The sequence below is a fragment of the Papaver somniferum genome, chromosome 6 (assembly GCF_003573695.1).
Source record: "Papaver somniferum cultivar HN1 chromosome 6, ASM357369v1, whole genome shotgun sequence".
Classification (NCBI taxonomy): domain Eukaryota; kingdom Viridiplantae; phylum Streptophyta; class Magnoliopsida; order Ranunculales; family Papaveraceae; genus Papaver; species Papaver somniferum.
This window is the reverse complement of record NC_039363.1, coordinates 128158260-128180760: the sequence shown is the minus strand read 5'-3', so window position 1 is coordinate 128180760 and position 22501 is coordinate 128158260. Positions and strand designations below refer to the sequence as shown.

Below are 22501 nucleotides of genomic sequence, written 5' to 3'. Positions count from 1 at the left end.
CTTTAACCCCATTGTAAGTCCCTAGCATACCAGAATGACCACCAACTGCTGAAGCATGTACTGAGTGCATGATAGAAGTTTTAATATTTTTTCCAGAGGCAACGTAAAGTCTTGTCTTATATCTGATAACACCATCCTGTAAAGAATAAGACTCGTGACTAGGTTTGATAAGCAACTGAGCAATATGAGTTGTTGAGCTGTAAAATATTCACATAACTAATTAGAACATCTTGAGTTCATTGAAGTTGCACCAGAGAGAGAGCATGACATGCTGAACTAGGATGAGGTATTCTGGATAATGCATCATCAACCTTATTATCAAGAATTTTCTTGTATCTGATGACATAGTCTAAACCCAAAAGCTTCATTAGCCAATTCTGTTGCGGCACAAAAATGATTCTCTGCTCCATAAAAAAATTTAGACTCTGGTGATCAGTATTGATAATGAACTGGCTGTGAGATAAATTATGTCTCCACTTTTGAACTACCATCACAATATCCAACAAATCTTTCTCATAAGTAGAAAGTGATAATGTTTTAAGACCAAGTGGTTTACTATAAAAGTTATTTGGTTTGTTGTTCTGCATCAATACAATACCCACTCCCCTGGAACAAGCATCAGTTTCAAGAACAAAAGTTAAGGAAAAATTCGATAAGTCCAACACTGGAGCAAGGAAAATGCTTGTAAGGCAGTTGAATACCAATAAAAAGAGTCATTTTTAAGCATGTATGTAAGAGGATTGCTAATAGTACCGTATCCTTTAATGAATCTTCTATAATACCCAGTAAAACCCAAGAATCGTCTCAATTGTTTTAGATTTGAGGGCTAATGCCAATTTTGCATAGTAATAATTTTGTCGGGATCAACAACAACAACTCCATAAATAATTAAAGTGTCCCAAATATTCTAGTTGAGGTTGAGAAAAAAAACATTTGTTCATGTTAGCCAATAAAGAATGGTCTCTCAAAACACTTGCAGAGTCTGAGAAAGGTGGAGAATATGGTCTTCAAGAGATTTGTTATAGACAAGTATGTCATAAAAAACAAAATAAATTTTATAAGAAAAGGGTTGAAATTTTTTGTTCATTAGATCCTGGGAAGTAGCAGGGGCATTACTAAGACCATACTCCAAAGGTAACTCTAAATTCAAAATGACCATGATGGGTTTTAAAAGCAGTCTTGTAAGTGTCATCCAAATGCATTCTAATCTGATGATATCCTGACCTTAAATCCAGCTTTGTGAAGATAACGGAACCATTGAGTTCATCCAGAAGTTCTTCAATGAGGGGAGTAGGAAATTTGTCTATAATTGTTAACTCATTCAATTTCCTATAATCTACATAAAATTTCTAACCATCTTTCTTCTTAACAAGTAGTATATGTACTGCAAAAGGACTATGACTATCTCGGATAATACCTGCTGACAACATATTATCTTGAACCATCTCCTCAGCAATAACTTTCTGCACATAAGGACATCTATAAGGTTGTTGGGCAGTGGGAGTAGCATTGGCCTTTAATGGAATACTATGGTTAGGTTCTCTTGAAAGAGGTAAGGAAGTTAGTTCAGCAAAAACATTGTGGAAGGTATCCAACAAAGATTCAATATCAGGGTGCAGGGGAGAAACTGGAAAACAAGATACTGAGAAGAACTGACCAATTAAAGCGGGTGTGTTTCTTTTGATAAACTTAAAAAAAGACTCACCAGTGATCATATTGCAAAAAGAATTATAAGTACTGACCTATAATATGATGTATTTACCCTTATGCATAAAGGAAACCTTAAGTTCATCCAAGTTGAGTATTACATCAGCCAATTGTTTCAACCAGTCTACTCATAGTACCATATCACAACCTCAAAGTAGAAGAACTCATAAGTCACCAGAAAAATCATAACCATTCATAGACCAATTCAGCTCATTACACACACCTTTACTAATGGTTGTATCTCCATTGGAGACTGTGACTAACATGTCTTCAGTTGGTGTTATATAAAGTTGCAACTACTCAGCTAATGTAACATCCACAAAACTGTGAGTACTACCAGTATCCATAAGGACCATGATCTTCTTCTTATGGAATAATCCTGGAACTCAAATTGTGTTTTGAGTCAAAAGACATGTTAAAGAATGAAGAGATACTCCATAGTAGCTTATTAAAATTAGTTGGTGAGGCGACCTCTTCCTCTGACTCGTCCATTGAGAGTGGGGATTGTTCTTCATCCGAAGCTACTAACATAAATAATTACTGAGTTTGCAGGAGTAAGCTTCTTAATGGGAGGGATAGGTGGTGTTGGTTTAGTGAGAGCGGTGGGATGAGTGACAAAGATTTCGTAGGGGAAAAATGGCTTAGAAATATTAGTTAGGATTACGAATTTCCTCCTTAAACCCATAAATAAAACTCATGAAATACTCCTCAGAAAGGCTCTTATTATTTGATTTCATTAAAGCTTTCAGAGACTCATATCTTTCTTAGTATTCCGCAACTGTAGTAATCTAAGACAATTTATTAAAACTACCAACATAATTATCATATGCAACATCCTCAAATATGAAACAAACATCAACAAAAAATCTATCCCAATCTACAAATGGCTTACCCTCCTGATAGTCTGAAAACCACACATCTACTTTACCATCTAAATGAATAGAGGAGAGATCGACTCGTTTCACTAGCTCAACAGAATTTAGATAAAATACTCTCACATTTTCGAATCCATCCCCTTGGATTAGATCCATCAGACCTGGGAAAATCAATTTTGGGGTGGCGAATAAAGTTATCTAAAGTGATATGTAAACCGGTAGTCTGACCCATCTCACTAAATGGACTTCTAGAATGATTATCCTCTGTAGATCTAGAAATTGGTGTATTATTTGAAGAAAGAGTAATCGGAATCTGAATACCTAAATGCTTACATACCGTGAGGAACTGGAAATTCATAGTTTCTTTGGTCGAACCCACTTCAAGTTTGGGATCTAACAAATCCTTTTCTAAAACAGATAATCATTCCCCATCAAGATTCTGCTGATGAGCAACATCCTTTAATGTAGGAGCTTTATCACCACCCCCGGTCATGAATCAAAACACATGATTGACAAATCTGATACCAGATGTTGAGAATCAACAAGGATAGATGAAACCACTCATAACAGTAACCTACTCTTCCAATGGAATGAGTCCAATAAATCGATAATTCTCTTCTTACCTCAGTCTATTACAGTCATTTGTAATAAATATATCTTATAAAATTTCACTAACTCCAAAGTTAATCTCAGTCATTGGATATAGATTAACCTAATCTGAGAGTTTACGGAAAAGACCTCACCACTTAAGAATAAAGACAACTAATAAGAAGTAAGACAAGGACTGGTCAAACAATAAGGACTTGTACCATAGGTACATGACATCATTCAACGGTGTGGGATTTTTCAACAGGGATCGATGCAGCTATCAATCAACAACTTGAGAGGTTACTCATCCCTGGATTGTTCTAGTCCTGAGCATGCTTAATTTTAGAGTTATTTTGAACTTTAAAGCTAATAACGCTGAAAAAGCCTCAATATTTGTTTAAGGTTTATCATTATTTATATTCCATTTATCCAACCACTTCCGAATGTCGGGTGTTACAATTTAACCCCCTTAAATTGGTGGCAACTCCTGAGTGTATACTCTCAATCATCCGATGTTTCTTTCCCGCTATGAGACCAATACCTGGGCCGTCTCAATTACTAAATATATAAGCTCAAATCTCTGACTTTCCTTTCCCCTTATGAGATCACAAAACTGGACGATCCCGCCCAGCGTAATTTCTCATGCCCTAGACAGGTGACCCATCGTTGGCTCTGATACCATTTGTAATGACTCGATCCTCTATCGATATTATACTCTCTAAGATACTGTGATCATTCAATATCGTGGGGTTTTCAATGGGCACATTTACATTCATCCATTAACAGCTTCCTAGGAGGTCATCCATTCATGGATTGTTCCCTGCTCGTCACGCTTAACTACATAATTATTTTCAACTTTGAAGTCAATTGTGCTGAAAATACGCCGGTGTTTGTTTAAGGTTTATCATTGTTTATATTCCATATGGCCAAACATTTTTGAATGTTGGGTGTTACAATCCCACTCCCTCAGATCGGAGTCTACTTGGCACCAGAATATACAAGACCATGACGTTCTTTGTCACTCGTGAGACCAATACTTGAACCAACTCGCCCATCATATTCTCTCATCCTCGATAAGTGACCTGTTGGAGGCTCTAATACCATTTAAATAACTTGACCCTCCCCGATATTATCCCCACGGAGTAACGCAGAACTATAAATGCAGTTATGTAATAAATATATACGTGGTAAAAACATATAAGAGAACGTGTGAAAAAATAGTAACGGAAACAAATATTACCCCCACCCACCCTAAGCTGAATTGTTTTAATTGAGAATTAGAGCCATAAACTTTTAGTTGGTTATTGAGCATTAAAAATCTTGGATTATGCAAGACTTTAATGAACATATCAACAATATGATCAATTTTGGAGATGTACAACACATGTAATGTTTTACTCTGACCAACTCACATAAAAATTAAAACGCTAACTGTATATTCATTTTATATGGAAGCCCAAGAGAAAGTGAGTTAACATTGTCACAAAAAACTACAGGTGGAATATTGGTTGAAAATCCTCAAATTCTGAAGCAACCGACACGACGAGGTCACTTCAGCAACATGATCCAAGGCCCTATATTCAACTTTAATGTGACATTTGGCTACCGTAGATTGATTCTTGGCAGTCTATGTGATAAGATTATTGCTAAAACACAATTCAAATACTTGAAGCATACCTTTTATTGTCATGAGAACTAGACATTCGACATCACTAAAACCTTGTACAACCTTCAAACATTCAGAAACAAATAAGTCATGATCCGGTGTAAATTTCAACCATACCATTTTTTTTCAAAAGTATAAAAGGAAGTCATCTCATGTTTAATCCACATAAGATGCAATAAAAAGAGCTAATTTATTATTGATAAACTCATTATCAATATCACTATATAATGGTAACAACTTATAATGCTATTCATTCTTAATTTGAGATTTCATTTGTCTTGAAATCATATTTAACTAAGGGAAATAACCAACAAAACTTGGAGTAATCATCAATGATGAAAAGACCCCATAATTGTGTATCTAACAACTCTAATAACTTTGAACCACATCCCGAAGACTAGAAATATGTTTGTTTTTGTGATATTGTTGATGGTGGGTTTTTACCGAAGGAAAAAATCGTAAACGTATTTCTGGTATTGTACTGTAAATATATACTTTCAGAAGTTAAAAGGTTGGAGCATCGCTCGGTCAAACTCACAAGTTTTAGTATGTCAAGATTTTTTTTTGTTTTTAATCGACAAAGTCAAGATTGTTTTCAAATTAACTTAGTTGATCAAAACTACATCAATATCCTACTTGGAATATAATATGGTAGTCATTAGAATTCACCAATCGACCTTGAAGATCGAAGACTGAAGAACAACCGCGTCAACGGAAACTTCATCAGCAAAGGTATGTGAAGACTATCCTATTTGTTCATATTATCTACCATTCTATCTACTGAGACATGTCGTATGACCTTAGTATCATGATGAACATTGCAAAGAAGAATTCAAGCAATATAAAACTCATTTCATATAGGTTGAAAGCAATTTATTATTCATACAACCGAAACTACATATTGAGTTCACAAGGAGTTGTCAAGTTAGTTCTTATGTCCACAAAATGAGTTGCTCAGTTCATGAACTTAAACTTATAAATAATTAATTAAGACTTGATAAATTAATCTCAACTAACTCGCGTACATGAACCAATTTTGTCAGTTCGCGAAATTATCGATTTTGAGATGTTACTGGATGTTCTTGGTATCGCTAGTACACGAACTGATTTGTGCATTTGACAAACTAATTGATTTTGAGAGTTCTCTGTAATGTTTTGTGATAAGGTACAAAAGGGTCCTGAGTTACGAGTTTAATATTCATTCACGAACTGTTTTGGTCTTGTGATATTATACTTCAATCTATGTTTGTTCGTTCTAGAACAACTTAAGCACTGTTCTACGGCTAACCACTTGGTGCACAAGCTGTATTTCGACTATGCGGTTGCACATTTCTTCTTTGTGATTTAAGACAAACTTATCACACACTTACATAATTAATAAAAATATTAAAAATCAATAAAAATTTATTAAAGAAGTAGTTCTGCAAACAAGTAACAAAAAGAAACCGAAGGTGAACTTAATACAAAGAAAAAAGAAATTGGGAAATAAATTGAAGAAAAATACCCTTCATATGGAGAAATAAGACTTGAATTGAGTTTTATCTGCGTACACTAAATTCTGTTTGCAGGTGTCACTATAATATAATGGTAGATTTATTGGGTGGTGATATCAGCACATGAGTACGAAATTCACCAGCATCTGGAATTGTGTTTAAAAACGATGAGAGGAGGTGTAAGAGATGTGTAACTATAAATCTAACAATTACCGAACATGTCAAAAAAAAAACCCATATCCAACGGGTGATAAAAGAGAATATGACTTGCCATTAGCAAGCACTGATTGTGCCCCTTCTGTTGTGGTCGAATCAGATTTTGAACCAAGGCCTTTGTACCTTCCACCGTCCCCTATCGGATATGCTTTTTTTGTTTTTATGGAACATTGGGCATGCATTTACACTTTCCACGGAAGCTTTAAAGCTAAAATCGGCATAACCGAGTACATTTTTCACAATGAGTCAAACACGTTGTGACCAATGTAGTCAATATCGGCCGTATCGGCCGATATATCGGGATATTTCGGATATCGGCCCAAAACGATACGATAAGAAGGATATCGGGGATACGATATTCGTCCGATAATATCGGCCGTATCGGTCGAATATCGGCCGTTTCGGTCAAATATCGGCCGTATCGGTCGATACGAAATTTTCCTACATCTCCTGATATGAGACGGTATTGGTCGTATTCTATAAAGTTTAAGGGTAATTTTGGCGAAGAAAGTATTCCGGGTGGTAGTAGAGGTGCATGTAGCTCTCGAAGCAAGTCTACTAAAGTTACTCTTTTGTTTTTTTTGATAAAATTGATGTTATCTATTATATCTTATCCGAAAATGTGTGGAGAAATGTTTAATATAAAATTATAGTCTCTAAATCTAGAACCGATATTTCAACGATAATATCCCCGATATAAAATCGTACCAGTGTATCGGTTCCGGCCGAGATGAACCGATATCCGATATTAACTACATTGGTTGTGACGACTTACAAAGAAATGTTAATTCGGGGGACCGAGTTGCAGATTGCAGTTGTATTATTGCCGATTCAAATCCGACCCTGATGCAGAGTGCCTTTTTATCTCACACCAGAGAGACAAAGGAAAAAAAAAGAAAAGAAAAAGAAAGAGAGCACTAAATTAGCTCAGCTGCATCAAAAATGGTTTTATATTTCTTCAACAACAATATCAAGAACAGTAAAGATCTCAGCTGAGAAAACCCCAAAAGAAGCCATGGAAGGAGGAAAAGGTAAAGGAGAAACCAACACTTCCGCCACCAGCACCACCACCTCAAATTCCAAACAACCACAACAAGTGGTGGGAGCACCACAGAATCAACAACAACAACCCGGTCCTAGAAGAAGAAATGGTGCCCTAAAACGAAAAGCAGCAAATAATTCATCTTCAGCTGGACCATCAAAACGTTTAACTAGAGAAAGAAACAACCTAATTCCTCATCATATTCTTTATAATAATGGTCCTATAACTCGAGCTCGTCAATCTCCAAATAAATTTGGTGCTTCTGAATCTTCTGCTGCTGTTTCTGCTGGTGGCTCCGGTGTCACTTCGTCTTCCACAGTGTCTACTCCACAAAATCTCAACGACCCTTTACCTAATCCTGTGTCATCTGTTGATGGAGAAATTATCAACACCATTGAAGAATCTAATAAGACTAAATACGAGGAATTAGAAAGAGATTTAGACCCTGTTATTGATGCGGAGTTTGAAGCTGTTAGATCTCATGGTGATGCTGCTCATGTTATTCCTACTCATGCTGGTGAGTTAGCTTAATTCAAAGCCCTAAATTTTGGCTACTTTAATCAGGCATTTGGGTATTTTGTCACTTGTGAGGGGATTAGGATAAATTTAGAGATAAAGTTTTCCTTCTTTGTTGAAAAATGAAGCACATTTGTTGTAAATTTGGTTACTTTGTGTGGGCATTTAGGGTTTTGAGTAATTTAGGGTGTTGTAAATTAAGTACATTTGGTGTTATTGGGTTCATTTAGAATGTGGGTTTTGATTTGTTTTCTTTCCTGCAACTCTTATTAGGTTGGTTTTCATGGGAGAAAGTCCACCCACTTGAGGAACATGCATTGCAATCTTTCTTCAACGGGGAATCGGAGAAACGGACTCCTGATTCTTATATGGAAATTAGGAATTTAATTGTTAAAAAATTTCATGAGGATCCAAAGGCTTCATTCGACTCAAAAGATTTGCCGGAGCTCTCTGCTGGGGAGTTGGATGACAGACAGGAGGTGATGGCATTTTTGGATCATTGGGGTTTGATAAATTTTAAGCCATTTCCACTCGCTGATGCTAGTATGGCTCTTCCTGATGGCGATGGAGCTACTAAGACATCTTCACTGGTTGAGAAGTTGTATCATTTTGAAGCAGTTGAATCTCGTCCATGGGGAAGTTTTAAGCCAGATTTAGCTGCACCTGTCTTGCCTCCGAGGTTGTATCCGGAATCTTTCATTGCTGAGGAGGTGAGGCCAGAGGGACCTGCTGTTGAGTACCATTGTAACTCATGCTCAGGAGATTGTTCGCGCAAGCGTTACCATTGCCAGAAGCAGGTCAGTTTCGTATTAGTACTTGAAATAAAGTTTGAACAATGTCTTGGATATTGCTTTTAACTTGCTACAAGATGCTGGTGTTTTGTAACCTTTCTAACGGTGTAAACCTTTTTATTTTGACCTGGTGTCTTTGTGCTAAATGACAGAAAACTGTTTCCTTTTCTTATGTTTTTAGCTTTCGGTAGTTAACATCTAATGGACTTTTGTTAAATTTGTAAGAAAATGTGGTAGTTAGCTGAAGCTGTTCAGCATGTCATTTTGCAGTCTGTGGTTTTTTGCAGTCTGAATTGATTAAACTATCCTTTTATTTAAACATCAAAAAGTGAATCCTTTTACGTAAGCCTATTAGTAACTCAATGACACGATGAGGCATGGTCGATCGCTGTGTCAACAATAACAATCACAAACATGTCTGATTAGTGTATCTGCTTGGCTTCACTGAAATAAAAATTGTCACTTATGCTACAAAAAAGCAGCTATCGCTTGGGTTATGCTAGCTCTTCTCCGGCCATGCCATCAGTATTGAAATTTATAGTTTCTTTCCGGTAAAATGGATGGATATATTTTCCCCAAAAAAATTCTTTACTCCTCATTTCTGTGTTCTGTTTTTTTCTTTTTGCTGATTATGTTCTCATATCCCAGGCAGATTTCGATCTATGTTCTGAGTGTTATAATAATGGGAAGTTTGATGCTGGAATGTCGCACGCTGATTTCATTCTCATGGAATCTGCAGAACCGGGTGTAAATGGTGGGAGTTGGACAGATCAGGAGACCCTTCTCCTTCTTGAAGCCTTAGAATTATTTGGACCAAACTGGAGTGAGATTGCTGAGCATGTTGCAACAAAAACTAAAACCCAATGTATCTTGCATTTTGTTCAAATGCCAATTGAGGATTCCTTTTTTGAAGTTAGGCCAGCTAAGGATGATGTTGAGGCTAATCTCGAGGCGAATATAGTTACGGGTTCAAGTGCTAATGATTTATCTGGTTTGAAAGATGCTCCTGGGACAAAGGAGAGCAAAGTTGAGCCAGATATTGATTCAAATTCTGTGGAGATTACTCCTGACACAACTAAGGGCAAAAGTGCTATCGATTCTGATTCACCTGCTAAGAAAGATGCTCTTGCTGAAACAACCAAAGACCAGAGTGTGACTCATGAAGAGCAACCTTTGTCTCCCTCAATGGACATTTCAAAACCGAAGGATACCATTGAAGTAAATCTCGCTGTGGAAACAAGTGCTAACATTGCACTGAATGCTCTGAAGGAAGCATTCCAGACTGTTGGTTCTCTTCCAGAACCTGGAGAGAAGTTTTCATTTACGGAAGCAGGGAATCCTGTCATGGCATTGGTAAGTTGATGTCATGGTTATTGTTCACTCTCATCGTCTCGCTATAGCATGCACTTTTATGCTTACAACTCTTTCTTTTTATCTTATCTGTAGGCAGCATATCTTGCTGGTTTGGTGGAATTTGATTATGCAGCTGCATCAACTCGCAGTTCACTAAAAATTATATCTGACAAATCTGCAGCCATTCAGTTAGCCGCAAGGCACTGTTTTGTCCTTGAAGATTCAACAGATACCGGAAACATCCCTTCTGTCATTGAAAGGTTTGTTACCGAGTCTTTTGCATCGTTTTATGGTTTCATCAAATGGTGGTTTTAGAGTTCTAGGTATCTGACTATGCTTTTGGAAGTGCAGTTTTGATTTGGAAATGTCTGATAAGGTGGTTCAGAAAGAGGAGCAAAACATCCAGGAAAACAGTACATCTGTTTTGGATGGAAGTTCCACAACTACAACTTCCCCTAAAAAGAAGTCAGAGGAAGCAATTCAAAAAGAAAAAGAGTCTTTGTTTTCTTCAGGTGATGAAGGCAAATCTACTCTGAGTAGTGCAAAAATATTAGATGATGAAACTGTTCCTCAAAATGACACACCAGTGGTTGAGAAGGAGCCTAGTGATTCAGCTTTGCCTCGTGAGGATACACCAAACGTTGTAAAGGAGTCTAGTGATTCTACTTTGCCGCATGAGGAACCGGCAAGTACTGCGATAGAGTCAGTTGACGTGCCATTACCAGCTCAGGCTACACCAAGCTCAGTAAAGGAATCTAGTGGTGCAGTAGAAGAGGCCTCTGAGTGTCCTGAGACACCTGAGGCACCTGAGGCTGTCGACAAACTGTCTAATACAGCTTCCTTGGAAGCAAAAGAGTTTAAACAAGCAGCTGCGTGTAATTTAACAGTCGAGAATGGAGAAAATACAGGTGAGACATCCTACGAGATCCTTCTTAACTCGTAATCAATAAATAGATAAATTAAAATAAGAAAAAAAGAAGAAGAGAAAATGAAAGAAGGGATAGTGAGGGAGAGGAGATGAAGTAAGGTAATCTGCGTCAGTTACCAAGTATGAGTTTGAGCAATTAGCTTTTCTCAGTGTGTATCCGAGTACTGTACTCTCACCTTGCAATTGCCTGAAAGAGTGTTTGCTCAAAATTCTTACAAAATTGACAAACTAAAGTTCGCAAAAGATTATTTCAAAACTCAAATTGCCTTACTTTACATTCACTAACTGGTTTTCTGTTTTTTTGGCTACTTTTTATTGCAGGGAACGACGATAAAAAAGTGATTGGTATCAAGGAAGAGAAGGATATTGGCTTGAACAAAAACAAAGATGACCATAATATCCAAAGAATAAAGCGTGCTGCAATTACTGCCCTGTCAGCTGCCGCTGTGAAGGCAAAGCTTCTTGCAAAGCAGGAAGAAGATGAAATTCAACAACTAGCTACATTTTTAATTGATAAACAGGTATCACCTCAGGGAAACAGACTTTGAGCCTGGATTGATATTCTTAGAGTATTAAGTTTAGCATATAATGCTGGAGTTCTAATTCATTGCAGTTACAGAAGTTGGAGCTAAAGTTATCTTTCTTTACGGAGATGGAAAGTGTGATTACAAGGGTTAGGGAACAAATGGACAGATCGAGACAAAAACTTTACCAAGAAAGGGCCCAGATAATTGCTTCACGACTTGGCTATCCTGCTTCTGCATCCAGAACAGTGATGCCATCATTCCCTACTAACAGAGTTGCAATGAGTTACGCAAACGCATTGCCAAGACAGCAGCCCGGTACAAACTTTCAAAGGCCACAAATGATGGCAAGTATGGTGAGACCATCAGGTCCTCACCTTTCTACCCCATCCATTCCTAGCAGGACTGTTGCAGGTGCTTCACCTAATAATACGTAACCAGAAACCTTTCTTCGGTTGGTAAAGTCATATTTTTCCATTGGCACTTAGGTGATGTAATTATTCCGATCAATCAAGTAAGCCATTCTCTCTAGAACACCTGTTGTATTACCATATTTGTAATACATGTCACATAAAACAGATGAAAGCTTGTTGGCGTATACAGGATTGGCCCTTGACAAAGTGACCAAAGTGTTACATTGGTGGGGGCCAAATTTTTTGGAGCTTCCAGTTTCACCCTTTTTAAAGTTTGTCTTAAATGTACTTTCAACCGCTTATAACCGATTGATTCACGGAGCACTCTCACGAGAGCGTGACAAAGATTTGGATGACGTTTGATTATAAAAGGACACCATTTATTACTTGATTATTATCCCATTTTTGACTGGTGACGTTGTGTTTGCCCACTTTCTGATAAAGATGGCTTTCAATGTGCAAAGATTACGAGAGATGCCACCTGCCAAGAATAGCTCAGAAAAGCAACAAACCAGGCCCGATTGATATGGGAAGTGAGAGATAGTTATTATTTCGTTATTTCCTCCTTTTGTGGTTTGTGGAGCTGGAGAAAAAAAAGAGAGGTCCTCTGTAAAAAACCATGACTAAACAAATATCAATCAAAATTAGTAACTACAAGAAAAAATTCCCTCCATTGCAGGAGGTGATTTTGGAAACACGGAATCTTCTCTGTCGCCCGCACACCCACGCGCACAACGGATTCATTTGCATTCAGCCTCTTCGCTTTCTCCTCCTCATCATCATCATCTGAGAGCCTCTTTTCATTTTGACTCACCAGGTACACATCTCTCTCCACCATCTTTTTTTCCTTCTTGTGAGAATCATCAACCCAGGAAAGAAAGAAGTTAAAACTTGTTATGGTAGTGCAGAGGCATTTGGTTTGTGACTTCATTTACTCTTGCATGGGATTTTTCAGAAGCCATTTTGCATTTTGAAAGTTTGTACGTGTTTCTTGTTAATATCAGATTGCATTTGTTTTTCTATTGTATGAATTTGAAAACATTTCAGGGGCTCTCAAAGAAACAAAGTATTTGGAGGAGCAGTTACATGGGTTATTTTCAGGCGTGTTCGACACGTTAAACAAGCGCGGGAGAGCTTCACCATTTAATATAACTATTAGATGGCTGTACCCCCTGTAGCTGCTCCATCACCAAAATCATCTCCACCAGCTGATGATCCAAAATCATCTCCACCACCTACAGCAACACCTCCACCTTCACCACCACCGTCTTCACCGCCACCATCTGCACCACCACCAGAACCGAAGTCGACACCACCACCACAACCGCCACCTGACGCATCACCCCCACCATCACCAAAACCTGACTCATCCCCACCACCATCTACAACACCATCACCTCCTGTAACACCACCCCCATCATCACCACCACCTTCATCAACGCCACCAACAAATTTATCACCACCAATTTCTCCTCCTCCTCAATTACCATCATCTCCAACGCAATCATCACCACCTCTTCCTCTAATTTCTCCACCAGGCAGTATCCTTCCACCTCAATTACCTACAGCACCAACAGCTCCTGGTGTGTTTTTTCCGCCTCCGAATTCACCACCTAGCAGAACACCACCGTCAACTCATACACCAACATCTAATCAGAGAAGTTCTCCGTCACAACAGTCGCCGTCTCAAAATGACGAACTTTCTGAGAAGTTACCTCTCATAGTTGGTGCTACTGCTGGGATATGTTTTCTCCTTGCTGCTATGATTATCATCATTGTGGTTTGCTGCAAGAAAAAAAAGAAGGGAAACTTCGTGAATGCTCAATACTACGGCAATGCTCCTTCTATGGGACCGCAAGGTAGTCAACACACTTAAACTCTATATCCTTCATGAACAAAATCAAGTTTACTGAATGAACGCCATTATTTTTGTTTTCAGTTAACAATTTGTAAGACTAATGAAAAGTTCAATGATATGCTCTTCATGTACAGGGTATAACGTAGCACAAAATCCGACTTGGTACAACACCAACAATCCAAATAATGTTGGACCACCTCCAGGTTTATTGGTTCCGCCACCTGGTGCAGGATGGACTCAACATCCCCAAGTTAATAGCAGTGGTGAAGTGGGTTCCAATTCATCTGACCCACAGCAGTATGTAACATCTCCCGGGTACCACCAAAACCATAATCTGCCACTATCTCCTGGTGGTGGTGGTGGTCTTTCAGTGAACAAGAGCAGTTTTGCCTATAATGAACTTTCTCAAGCTACAAATGGTTTCTCTACAGCTAATTTATTAGGCCAAGGTGGGTTTGGTTATGTGCACAAAGGTGTGTTACCCAATGGTAAAGTAGTCGCAGTGAAGAGTCTCAAGTCTGGTTCGGGACAAGGTGAGAGAGAATTTCAAGCTGAGGTTGATATCATCAGCCGTGTTCATCATCGCCATCTTGTCTCCCTAGTTGGTTATTGTATTGCTGGAGGACAGCGGATGCTGGTTTACGAATTCGTTCCCAATAAAACACTTGAGTTTCACCTCCATGGTACATATGATATGCCCATCTCTCCTTCTTTCTCTTGTTTTCTTGGGCTGGTTGGTGTTAACTAAAATGTTCGTATTGCAGGAAACGGCAATCCAGTTATGGGATGGTCTAATAGGCTTAAGATTGCCTTGGGTGCAGCAAAAGGTCTCGCTTACCTTCATGAAGATTGTAAGTAATTCTTGATTGAGTCTTGACGACCTCGTATAAGCTTGACCGTGATCAATTGTACTCCAAGAAACCATAATTTAATGTCATCTTTTTGAATATCTATAAACCACTTGTAGGTCATCCTCGAATCATTCACCGTGACATTAAAAGTGCTAATATTCTAATCGACAACAATTTTGAAGCCATGGTATATGCACCACTATTGTTTGCTTTTCTTCAAACCGTAACTCCAATTCAAAAGATTGATACTTATTCAATATTGTTGTTATTTACTACCAAAACATAACTCAAATGTAGGTGGCAGATTTTGGATTGGCGAAGTTGTCTCAAGATAACTATACTCATGTCTCAACACGTATCATGGGAACTTTCGGGTAGGAATTTTAATCCGTTTTTCTGGCATCTGTTCAATCCAGAATTTTTCTCGTAGTATGAATTATTAATGCAAGGAACTTTGTTCTTTCTTCTGTTAAATACAGGTATTTGGCTCCTGAATACGCATCGAGTGGCAAGCTAACAGAGAAATCTGATGTTTTTTCCTTTGGCGTTATGCTTTTAGAATTGATAACAGGAAGGCGACCCATTGATACTACAAATGCGTACATGGAAGACAGCTTAGTAGATTGGGTTCGTAGCATATGTTTTTACAGATCATCAAGTGGTGGTCCGAGTTTTCTAGGGCCGATGGCACCTAATTTACTGTTGATTTGTTTGATTATTTTTGTTTTTTTAGTAAAATTCACTTGCATGTTTCCAAAACAGGCTAGGCCTATTATAACAAACCCTGATGGCGGTTTCCAAGAGCTGGTCGATCCACGATTAGAAGGCAACTATGACCTTGGTGAAATGTCCTGCATGGTAGCATGTGCTTCTGCTAGCATTCGCCACTCTGCCAGGAGAAGACCGAAAATGAGTCAGGTAATAATGCAACGCGTAGAACTTCTGTTAGAAATGAAAAGAACAAAACATTGCCGAAGAATAACAAATTCGTTTTCGTGTTTGCTTGTCAAAAATTAAACAGATAGTTCGGGCCTTGGAAGGAGATGTATCTTTAGAGATGTTGAATGAAGGAGTAAAACCAGGCCAAAGTACTGCATTCCAGGCAAACACATCGGAATACGGCACTGGAGCATATAATGCAGATATACAAAGGTTCAGACAGATGGCACTGGGTTCAAACCGCGATACAGAAAGTATGAATTTTACTAGTGGAGCTACAAGGGCTTATGGACTTGAACCTTCTTCTACCAGTGACAGTTCTTCTGGAGAAGTAGTTAGTCAAGTTACAGCCAAATCGAAATGCCCTATTTACTAAAACCTTGATTCTAAATCAAATCTGTACAGCATTATCAATGTTGAATAGATTGGAGTTCAATAGGAGTATGTACACTTGGGGTTTGGGATTCATTTCTATTTCTCTCTATATATATTATTTGTGCACTCTATATTATGACACAGTTTCTGACTCTATACTCGTACTTCCATATGTCGAAGTTTGGTTTCTTTGAAGTTAGACTTACATCGTGTTTGTTTTTTCCTCTACGTAGAGGCTAACCTCTATTAGCCTCTATATAGTGGTGGGTCCCATTTATTTGGTGTTTGTTTTTTCCACTACCTCTACAAAGATAGAAGCAAAGCTCTATCTATATAGAGGAAATTAAATAACACCAATGAGGTGCTATCTTTGAACCTCTACCTCTATTAAACCTTCAAATGACTAACATATCCTCGAACAAACTTATAATGTCCAAAAATAATTCCTTAATTTAAAATCTAAAATTTTACATGTTTCAAGAAAAGTGATACTTTCGCCCGTTTCAGAAAAAGGGATATTTTCGCGTTGTTTCAGAAAAAAGTGATATTTTGCTCCGTTGCAGAAAAAGTGACACTTTAGCCCCGTTTCAGAAAAAGTGATACTTCCCCCGTTTCAGAAAAAGTGATACTTCCCCCGTTTCAGAAAAAATGATATTTTCGTCCCGTTTCAGAAAAAGTGATACTTTCGCATGCTTCAGAAAAAGTGATACTTTCGCGCCGTTTCAGGAATAGTGATATTTTTGCTCCGTTTCAGAAAAAGTGATTTTTTCCATGTTTCAGAAAAAGTGATATTTTTGCCCCGTTTCAGAAAAAGTGAAATTTTTGCCCCGTTTCAGAAAAAGTGATATTTTCGTTCTGTTTCACAAAAAGTTATATTTTTGCCCCGTTTCAGAAAAAGTGATTTTTGCCCTGTTTCAGAAAAGGTGATTTTTTTTTTCCGTTTCAGAAAAAGTGATACTTTCGTCCGTTTCAGATAAAGTGATACTTTCGCCCGTTTCAGATAAAGTGATATTTTTGATCCGTTTCAGAAAAAGTGATATTTTTACCCCGTTTCAGAAAAAAGTTATACTTTCGCTCCGTTTCAGAAAAAGTGAACTTCTTTGGTTGTATTTTCTAATACATTTTTTTCCTTTTGGAATTTTTGAACATCTTTGGTTGTAATGGATATTCATGGATTTTTTGAATATTATAAGGGTAAAATGAGAAATATATAAAATTGGGTACACAATATAGAGTTGTTAGATAGTGGTCAAACAAACATGATTTTAAGAGAGATTATATAGTGATATTTATATAGATATAGAGGTAAACCTCTATATAGAACACTCTACCTATATAGGGGAAAAAGCAAACGTGTTGTTAGTGATGAAAGGTTGGGAATTCTGGGTTTCTCCAGTTTTTATAAATTTTCATATAATCCTGGCAAATTAGTTATAGTGTCTGTTTGGGGCTCTTTGTTTTTTGACAACACCCATTTCATGTTTACTTTTATTATGTTGTGGTTGCCTATGTAAGACTATTTGGTTGAGCATCCGTGAAAGAATCATTCTAGCTGCCGTTCTACTATTGGTAGAACCTGGTGAACTTGGAGGGCATAAGAAGATCCATCTATTCATGGGTGCGTTCAAAAATATTCACGGCGTCTTTGCTATCTTTTTTTAAAAACTTTTTACCAACTGCCACATGTCCCCTTTACTATTTTTATTTTTTAACTTTTTTTAACAGTGGCCACGTTCGCTAGAGAGAACAGTAGAGAGCAACTCCTCTTCCACCCATTCTTCCTAATGCCCATTCACTCCGTAAAAAATGAGGATTGTATTGGCGTAACATTCCCACTTGTAATCTCATTTTAACTTAATAAACTGAATGCTTCAAAAAAAAAAAAGAAAAAAAAAGAAAAAAAAAATTCACTCTATAGTTGGAATGGAACATGGAAACTCCGGTTTAATGGTGGAAGGAAAGTGGGATTCAAAACGCCAATCCAGTTGGGTCGAATCCTAGCTGACAAAGTCGACATTTAGAAAGTGATAATCATTTTAATGAACCACGTAATTGAGAGCAATTCGGAATAGTGTTCAATACAATTCGAATTAGCGCTTAGTTTGGATTCCAAACAATCTTTCATGAAACCTTGGAGAATGACTGAGGAAAATATGGATAAGCCCAAATGAATCCTAGCTATTGAAATAGCTTGGATTCAATTATAAAATTTGCTATGACAATTTTGTTATTATGCTTATGTGGATTTCCGTTCTCTATTAGTTCCATACTCTCAATCTCCTATATTGCGGCATAATTGAATTTTGTAATCAAAATTTAGGTAGATAGTCTTAATGTAACACAACATCCTCTTAATGGGTAACAGATTAATGGGGAGGGTGTCAAAATCTATGTAAAATAAGTATTTTTCAGTTCTCAGTAATTTGATATCCCTGTTGGCAATCGTGATCGGATAAGGGTGGGATCCATAGACATGATAAAATTGACATTATCTTAAGACTCCATCCAAATGAATTTTTTACTTTTTGTTTTTATTTTAAAAATAAAAAATGAAGAAAGAGATATATTAGAGAGCAAAAAAAAAAAAAAACTTTAAGGAGTAAGAATCCGGAAAAAAAACATAAAACTACGTGAAGATTCACCCCAGTTAAAATTAAAACTGCTAATATTTCCTCTCAGGTTGTATTTAAAGACTGGGGCCTATGAAAACATTAGAGCTCTAGCATTTTATGAGACCTGATCTATTTTCACTTTCTCTCCAAAGGTGCGATTTTTTTGAAATCGTCTAAGAACTGTTCTACACAATCAGGTTCACGGACCTTTGCTCTGTACATATTGATTATGGAAGGGGTATTTGCTTTAACCTACTTGTGATTGTATTAGGTTTTTGTCCATACAGGTTGCTGAACGAAAAAAGTTTATGGTGTACTTGGTACCCTCTCCTTTTCAGTAGGTCTTGAGAGATCCAAAAGATGTAAGGAACCTGACTGAAGCTAAATTTCTCAATGACATTCCAATCAGATTTCTAGCACATTCAAAACGTGAGTTGCGCAAACAATGTTCAACAAAACTTACCCGCTTAAGTGTCTTCCAATAAACTGAATTTTCAGGATGTAAATCCAAATTTATTGTGTGACACTGTCCCGACCGCGAGAAGTCCCCAGTCGTCCTTTATTATCCGTGTAACACATTTACGTCGATCTGCAGCAAGGCGAAGAGTCTCTAGTCCCCAAGTGCAATTCCCCTGAATCTATATTTCTTTGGACAATGCGCTGAAGTGCATTGTATTCATTGGTAGGATGATGGATAAACCTGTGATAATGGAAATATCTTGAATCTAGCATCTCTTGATTAGTTGGTGGGAGCCATACCGAGGGTAGTTGGACCACCCCCTATTGCATCCAAATTTCCAGTAACTCCAGGACTCTGTCGACAGGAAACGGGAAACGTGGATATTTTAGGTATGGCTTCTCTTGCATCAACGGCTGTGGTGGGAGTTCTGGTGGGTTTTGGTATAAAGCTCTTTTCGAGGGTGGAATTGATGTTTGAGGGATCATGGATTCATGAGAGGACCGTTTACTTCCACTATATTGCTGAAGGGTAATTTCTCTTGAGGGGCCTGTGTCATTGGCGGTGACATGAGATTGCTGGGCTGGGTATTGCTCGTTCCCATAAGCGTCTTGGAAGATTTCCCCTTCTTCCGGCGCCTCTCTCGTAAGTAAAGCAGTCGTGGCTGCGGACTGTTGGATGACTCTTTGAACCTCCGCGAGAGTTTGGAGATAAACGTTTTCCAACAAAGCTTCATAGGTTGGCTCTTTACCCTTTTCCTGTAGACGTTGTGGCACACCTGGCAAGTCTTCTTCCTTGGTCTTGTGAAACTGTCTTAGCTCCCTGTTGTCGGCAGAATTCAATTGGCTGCTCTTCTGCTCTTGTATGACATGAATACGTGATGTGTCTGCGTCTTCATTGGTAGGAGTACGAGCCTTAGCCAAAGTCTGAACGTCCTTCTTATTATCCTTGAAATTGGTGAGATCCTTCTGACAGGTACCCGTTGATTCTTTCCACAATCGACTTATCATACTCTTCAGGATACGAAGCGCCTCGTTTTGCCGACTGATAATATCGACTTGGTTTGCAGCCATATCTTCTAGCATTCTTATCACGCCTTCCATGGTGGTTGGCTTCTGGATGTTCATTGCTTTTGAAAGGTTCGAATGACCATGATACATCTGGGAAATTGGAATCTTTGACAGAAATTATTTTTAGTTAATGATTGGATTAAGCCTAAGACCAATTGGGATGGAAATAAAATTGAGAATTGAATTTGATATTGCAACTGAGAGATTAATCTCCCACTGTGGTCTCCAATTGTTTATGGGTAAAAACTGTTTCTGCTGGATTTGGTAAATGTGGGTGTGTGGATGAGAAACAAATCTAAATCTTAAACAAATGCACTGCACGTGAGTACTTTAGATTCGAGAGATCAATCTGTACAATCCTGGCCTAAACCAAGAAATGGCCGTTCTAGTCTTGCTTCAGTCACAAAGTGAAGGAGAAGGGTTGATCTTAGGGAGGGAAGCAAAGAAGGTGTTGAGATCAGAATGGTTAACTCTGAAGGTGTGGCTATTTTATGACTTGTATCGGAATTTGGAACTGGATTGCGGAATGTAAGCTATCAGTTCTTTGGTGTTTTCTGGATACTGTGTTGTTGTTAACCAAAACTATTGTGTTTGGTCGAAATAGGTAAAACCTATTTATACATGTCATATTGAACGCACCCTGATCTCGTAGAAAGTGGGAATTATTGAGTGATGGAGAAGTGGGATGTACATGGTGGGGATACATTGGGAAGCGGATTAGTGCGGAGATCTGAAGCGAGATGGAAAGCAGAAATGTCGATATAGTTGGTTGAGCGAAGAGTGTTCCCCTTGGAAACAAGGGTACTGAGGCGGTCTGGCCACGCCGGCGGGACATCAAATGTCTGCAGCACTCACGGTCAAACGATGCGGATTAGCTCTCCCCCAAAACCACCCAACCCGATGCGCACTAAAGGGAACAAAGGGTAATCTTCACTGGGAGAAGTGGGGTAATGTGTAAATTCCAGAGACCACGTTCCCACTATGAAGGAAACAGGTTAGTTTACACCCACTACTTCTTGACGCCAGTAACTGCCCTTGCTTTCTGAGACTTTCTTATAATGGGCGTGTTGCACGCCGCACGCTGTAAACCGCCAGACCAATACCCCGATGAGCATCCCCCAGTTTGTGACATGTTTGATATCTCGAGTGTTTTTATGAAAAACGTGTAGCATATTTCTGTGTGTGGCAAGTCAAAGTCAATAGACTTGTCGCAGAAGAATAAGTTTGTGACATGTTTGATATCTTGAGTGTTTTTATGGAAAACGTGTAGAAGATTGCTGTGTGTGGCAAGTCAAAGTCAGGAGACTTGCCGCAGAAGAATAACATGTGATGCTATTAGGCTTATCTTGGCTGGTCGCCTAAGACTTTCCACAGGCCTGCCAATTCTGTGGCAAATTTGGACGGCTAAGATTGTGACTCATGAGAAAGGGTGGCCATTGATTATGGCCACATTTTGTTGGCGCCTGATAATGGCACAGTGGCGTCATTGGCACATGCCAATGGCGTAGTGGCATATTTAATGCACGACGGTGGCAGAATGGCATGGTTGGCATAGTTAGCACATGCCGGTGGCTCGGTGGTGCAAGTAGCGGCTAGCGTAGCCATGACCGCTAGATTTTGGCACATTGGTGATAGACCCAAATATGGCTTGGCAACATTAGTTCTAGTTGACACATCAATCCCAATGCTCTGGGTAGTATTACTTGTCTTGGTTGGCGTAGAAACTTCGCATAAATTAGGGTTTGGCATTCCGAAACCCTAATTAGTGCATGTGGCATATGGCCGCGGCATGGTGACGTTTTTTGTGCACACGACGCCATAGTCACGCCAAAGGAACCATAGAAAAGCTACGTGACGCCATAATGTGGAAACGGCCACAGGAGCAAGGGTTGCTATGAGTGGATGTGGTATGGCGCCATTCTTAGGGCTTCCTGGGTCCCGCATGGCTCGTGGCATGTTGTGGGGGACCCGAAGTGGCGTAATTTTGGGCCACGACTGGAAATTAGGGTTTCGACTAATGCCACTAAAGCAAGGTCGTGTTTCTGATTTGAATACCCTAATTGAAGTTTGTTATGGCGTTGGCCACAAACAGAAGGTGGGTTAGCACGTAGGCGCGCTATTTACGGCACGTTGGCACGTTTGGCATGCTGCTGCGGCAAAGTCGCACGTTTGGCATGTTTGTATTGATGATTAGTGCATTGGCGCGGCATGGCATGTTTGGCATGCC

The 22501-nt window shown here is 38.6% G+C and overlaps 2 protein-coding genes across 3 annotated transcripts; both read left to right on the top strand.

Moving 5' to 3' along the window:
- The first annotated feature begins 7392 nt into the window (after positions 1 to 7392).
- LOC113289248 (SWI/SNF complex subunit SWI3D-like) lies at positions 7393 to 12367 on the top strand. 2 transcript variants are annotated; one of them, XM_026538455.1, is made up of 7 exons: positions 7393 to 8104; positions 8377 to 8900; positions 9543 to 10247; positions 10341 to 10507; positions 10599 to 11155; positions 11497 to 11696; positions 11795 to 12367. In XM_026538455.1, exons 1-7 carry the CDS (start codon positions 7561 to 7563, stop codon positions 12134 to 12136), a joined length of 3039 nt encoding a protein of 1012 aa, XP_026394240.1. In that variant the 5' UTR covers positions 7393 to 7560; the 3' UTR covers positions 12137 to 12367. The 2 variants fall into 2 exon arrangements, with proteins under 2 accessions (XP_026394240.1, XP_026394239.1); XM_026538454.1 differs by having other exon boundaries at positions 7394 to 8104; positions 11789 to 12367.
- A 393-nt stretch (positions 12368 to 12760) lies between these two features.
- On the top strand, positions 12761 to 16291 carry LOC113289250 (proline-rich receptor-like protein kinase PERK1). Its single transcript, XM_026538456.1, has 9 exons — positions 12761 to 12929; positions 13160 to 13971; positions 14105 to 14653; positions 14735 to 14821; positions 14938 to 15008; positions 15119 to 15195; positions 15301 to 15448; positions 15584 to 15739; positions 15843 to 16291. Exons 2-9 carry the CDS (start codon positions 13272 to 13274, stop codon positions 16134 to 16136), a joined length of 2082 nt encoding a protein of 693 aa, XP_026394241.1. The 5' UTR covers positions 12761 to 12929; positions 13160 to 13271; the 3' UTR covers positions 16137 to 16291.
- Positions 16292 to 22501: the final 6210 nt, after the last annotated feature.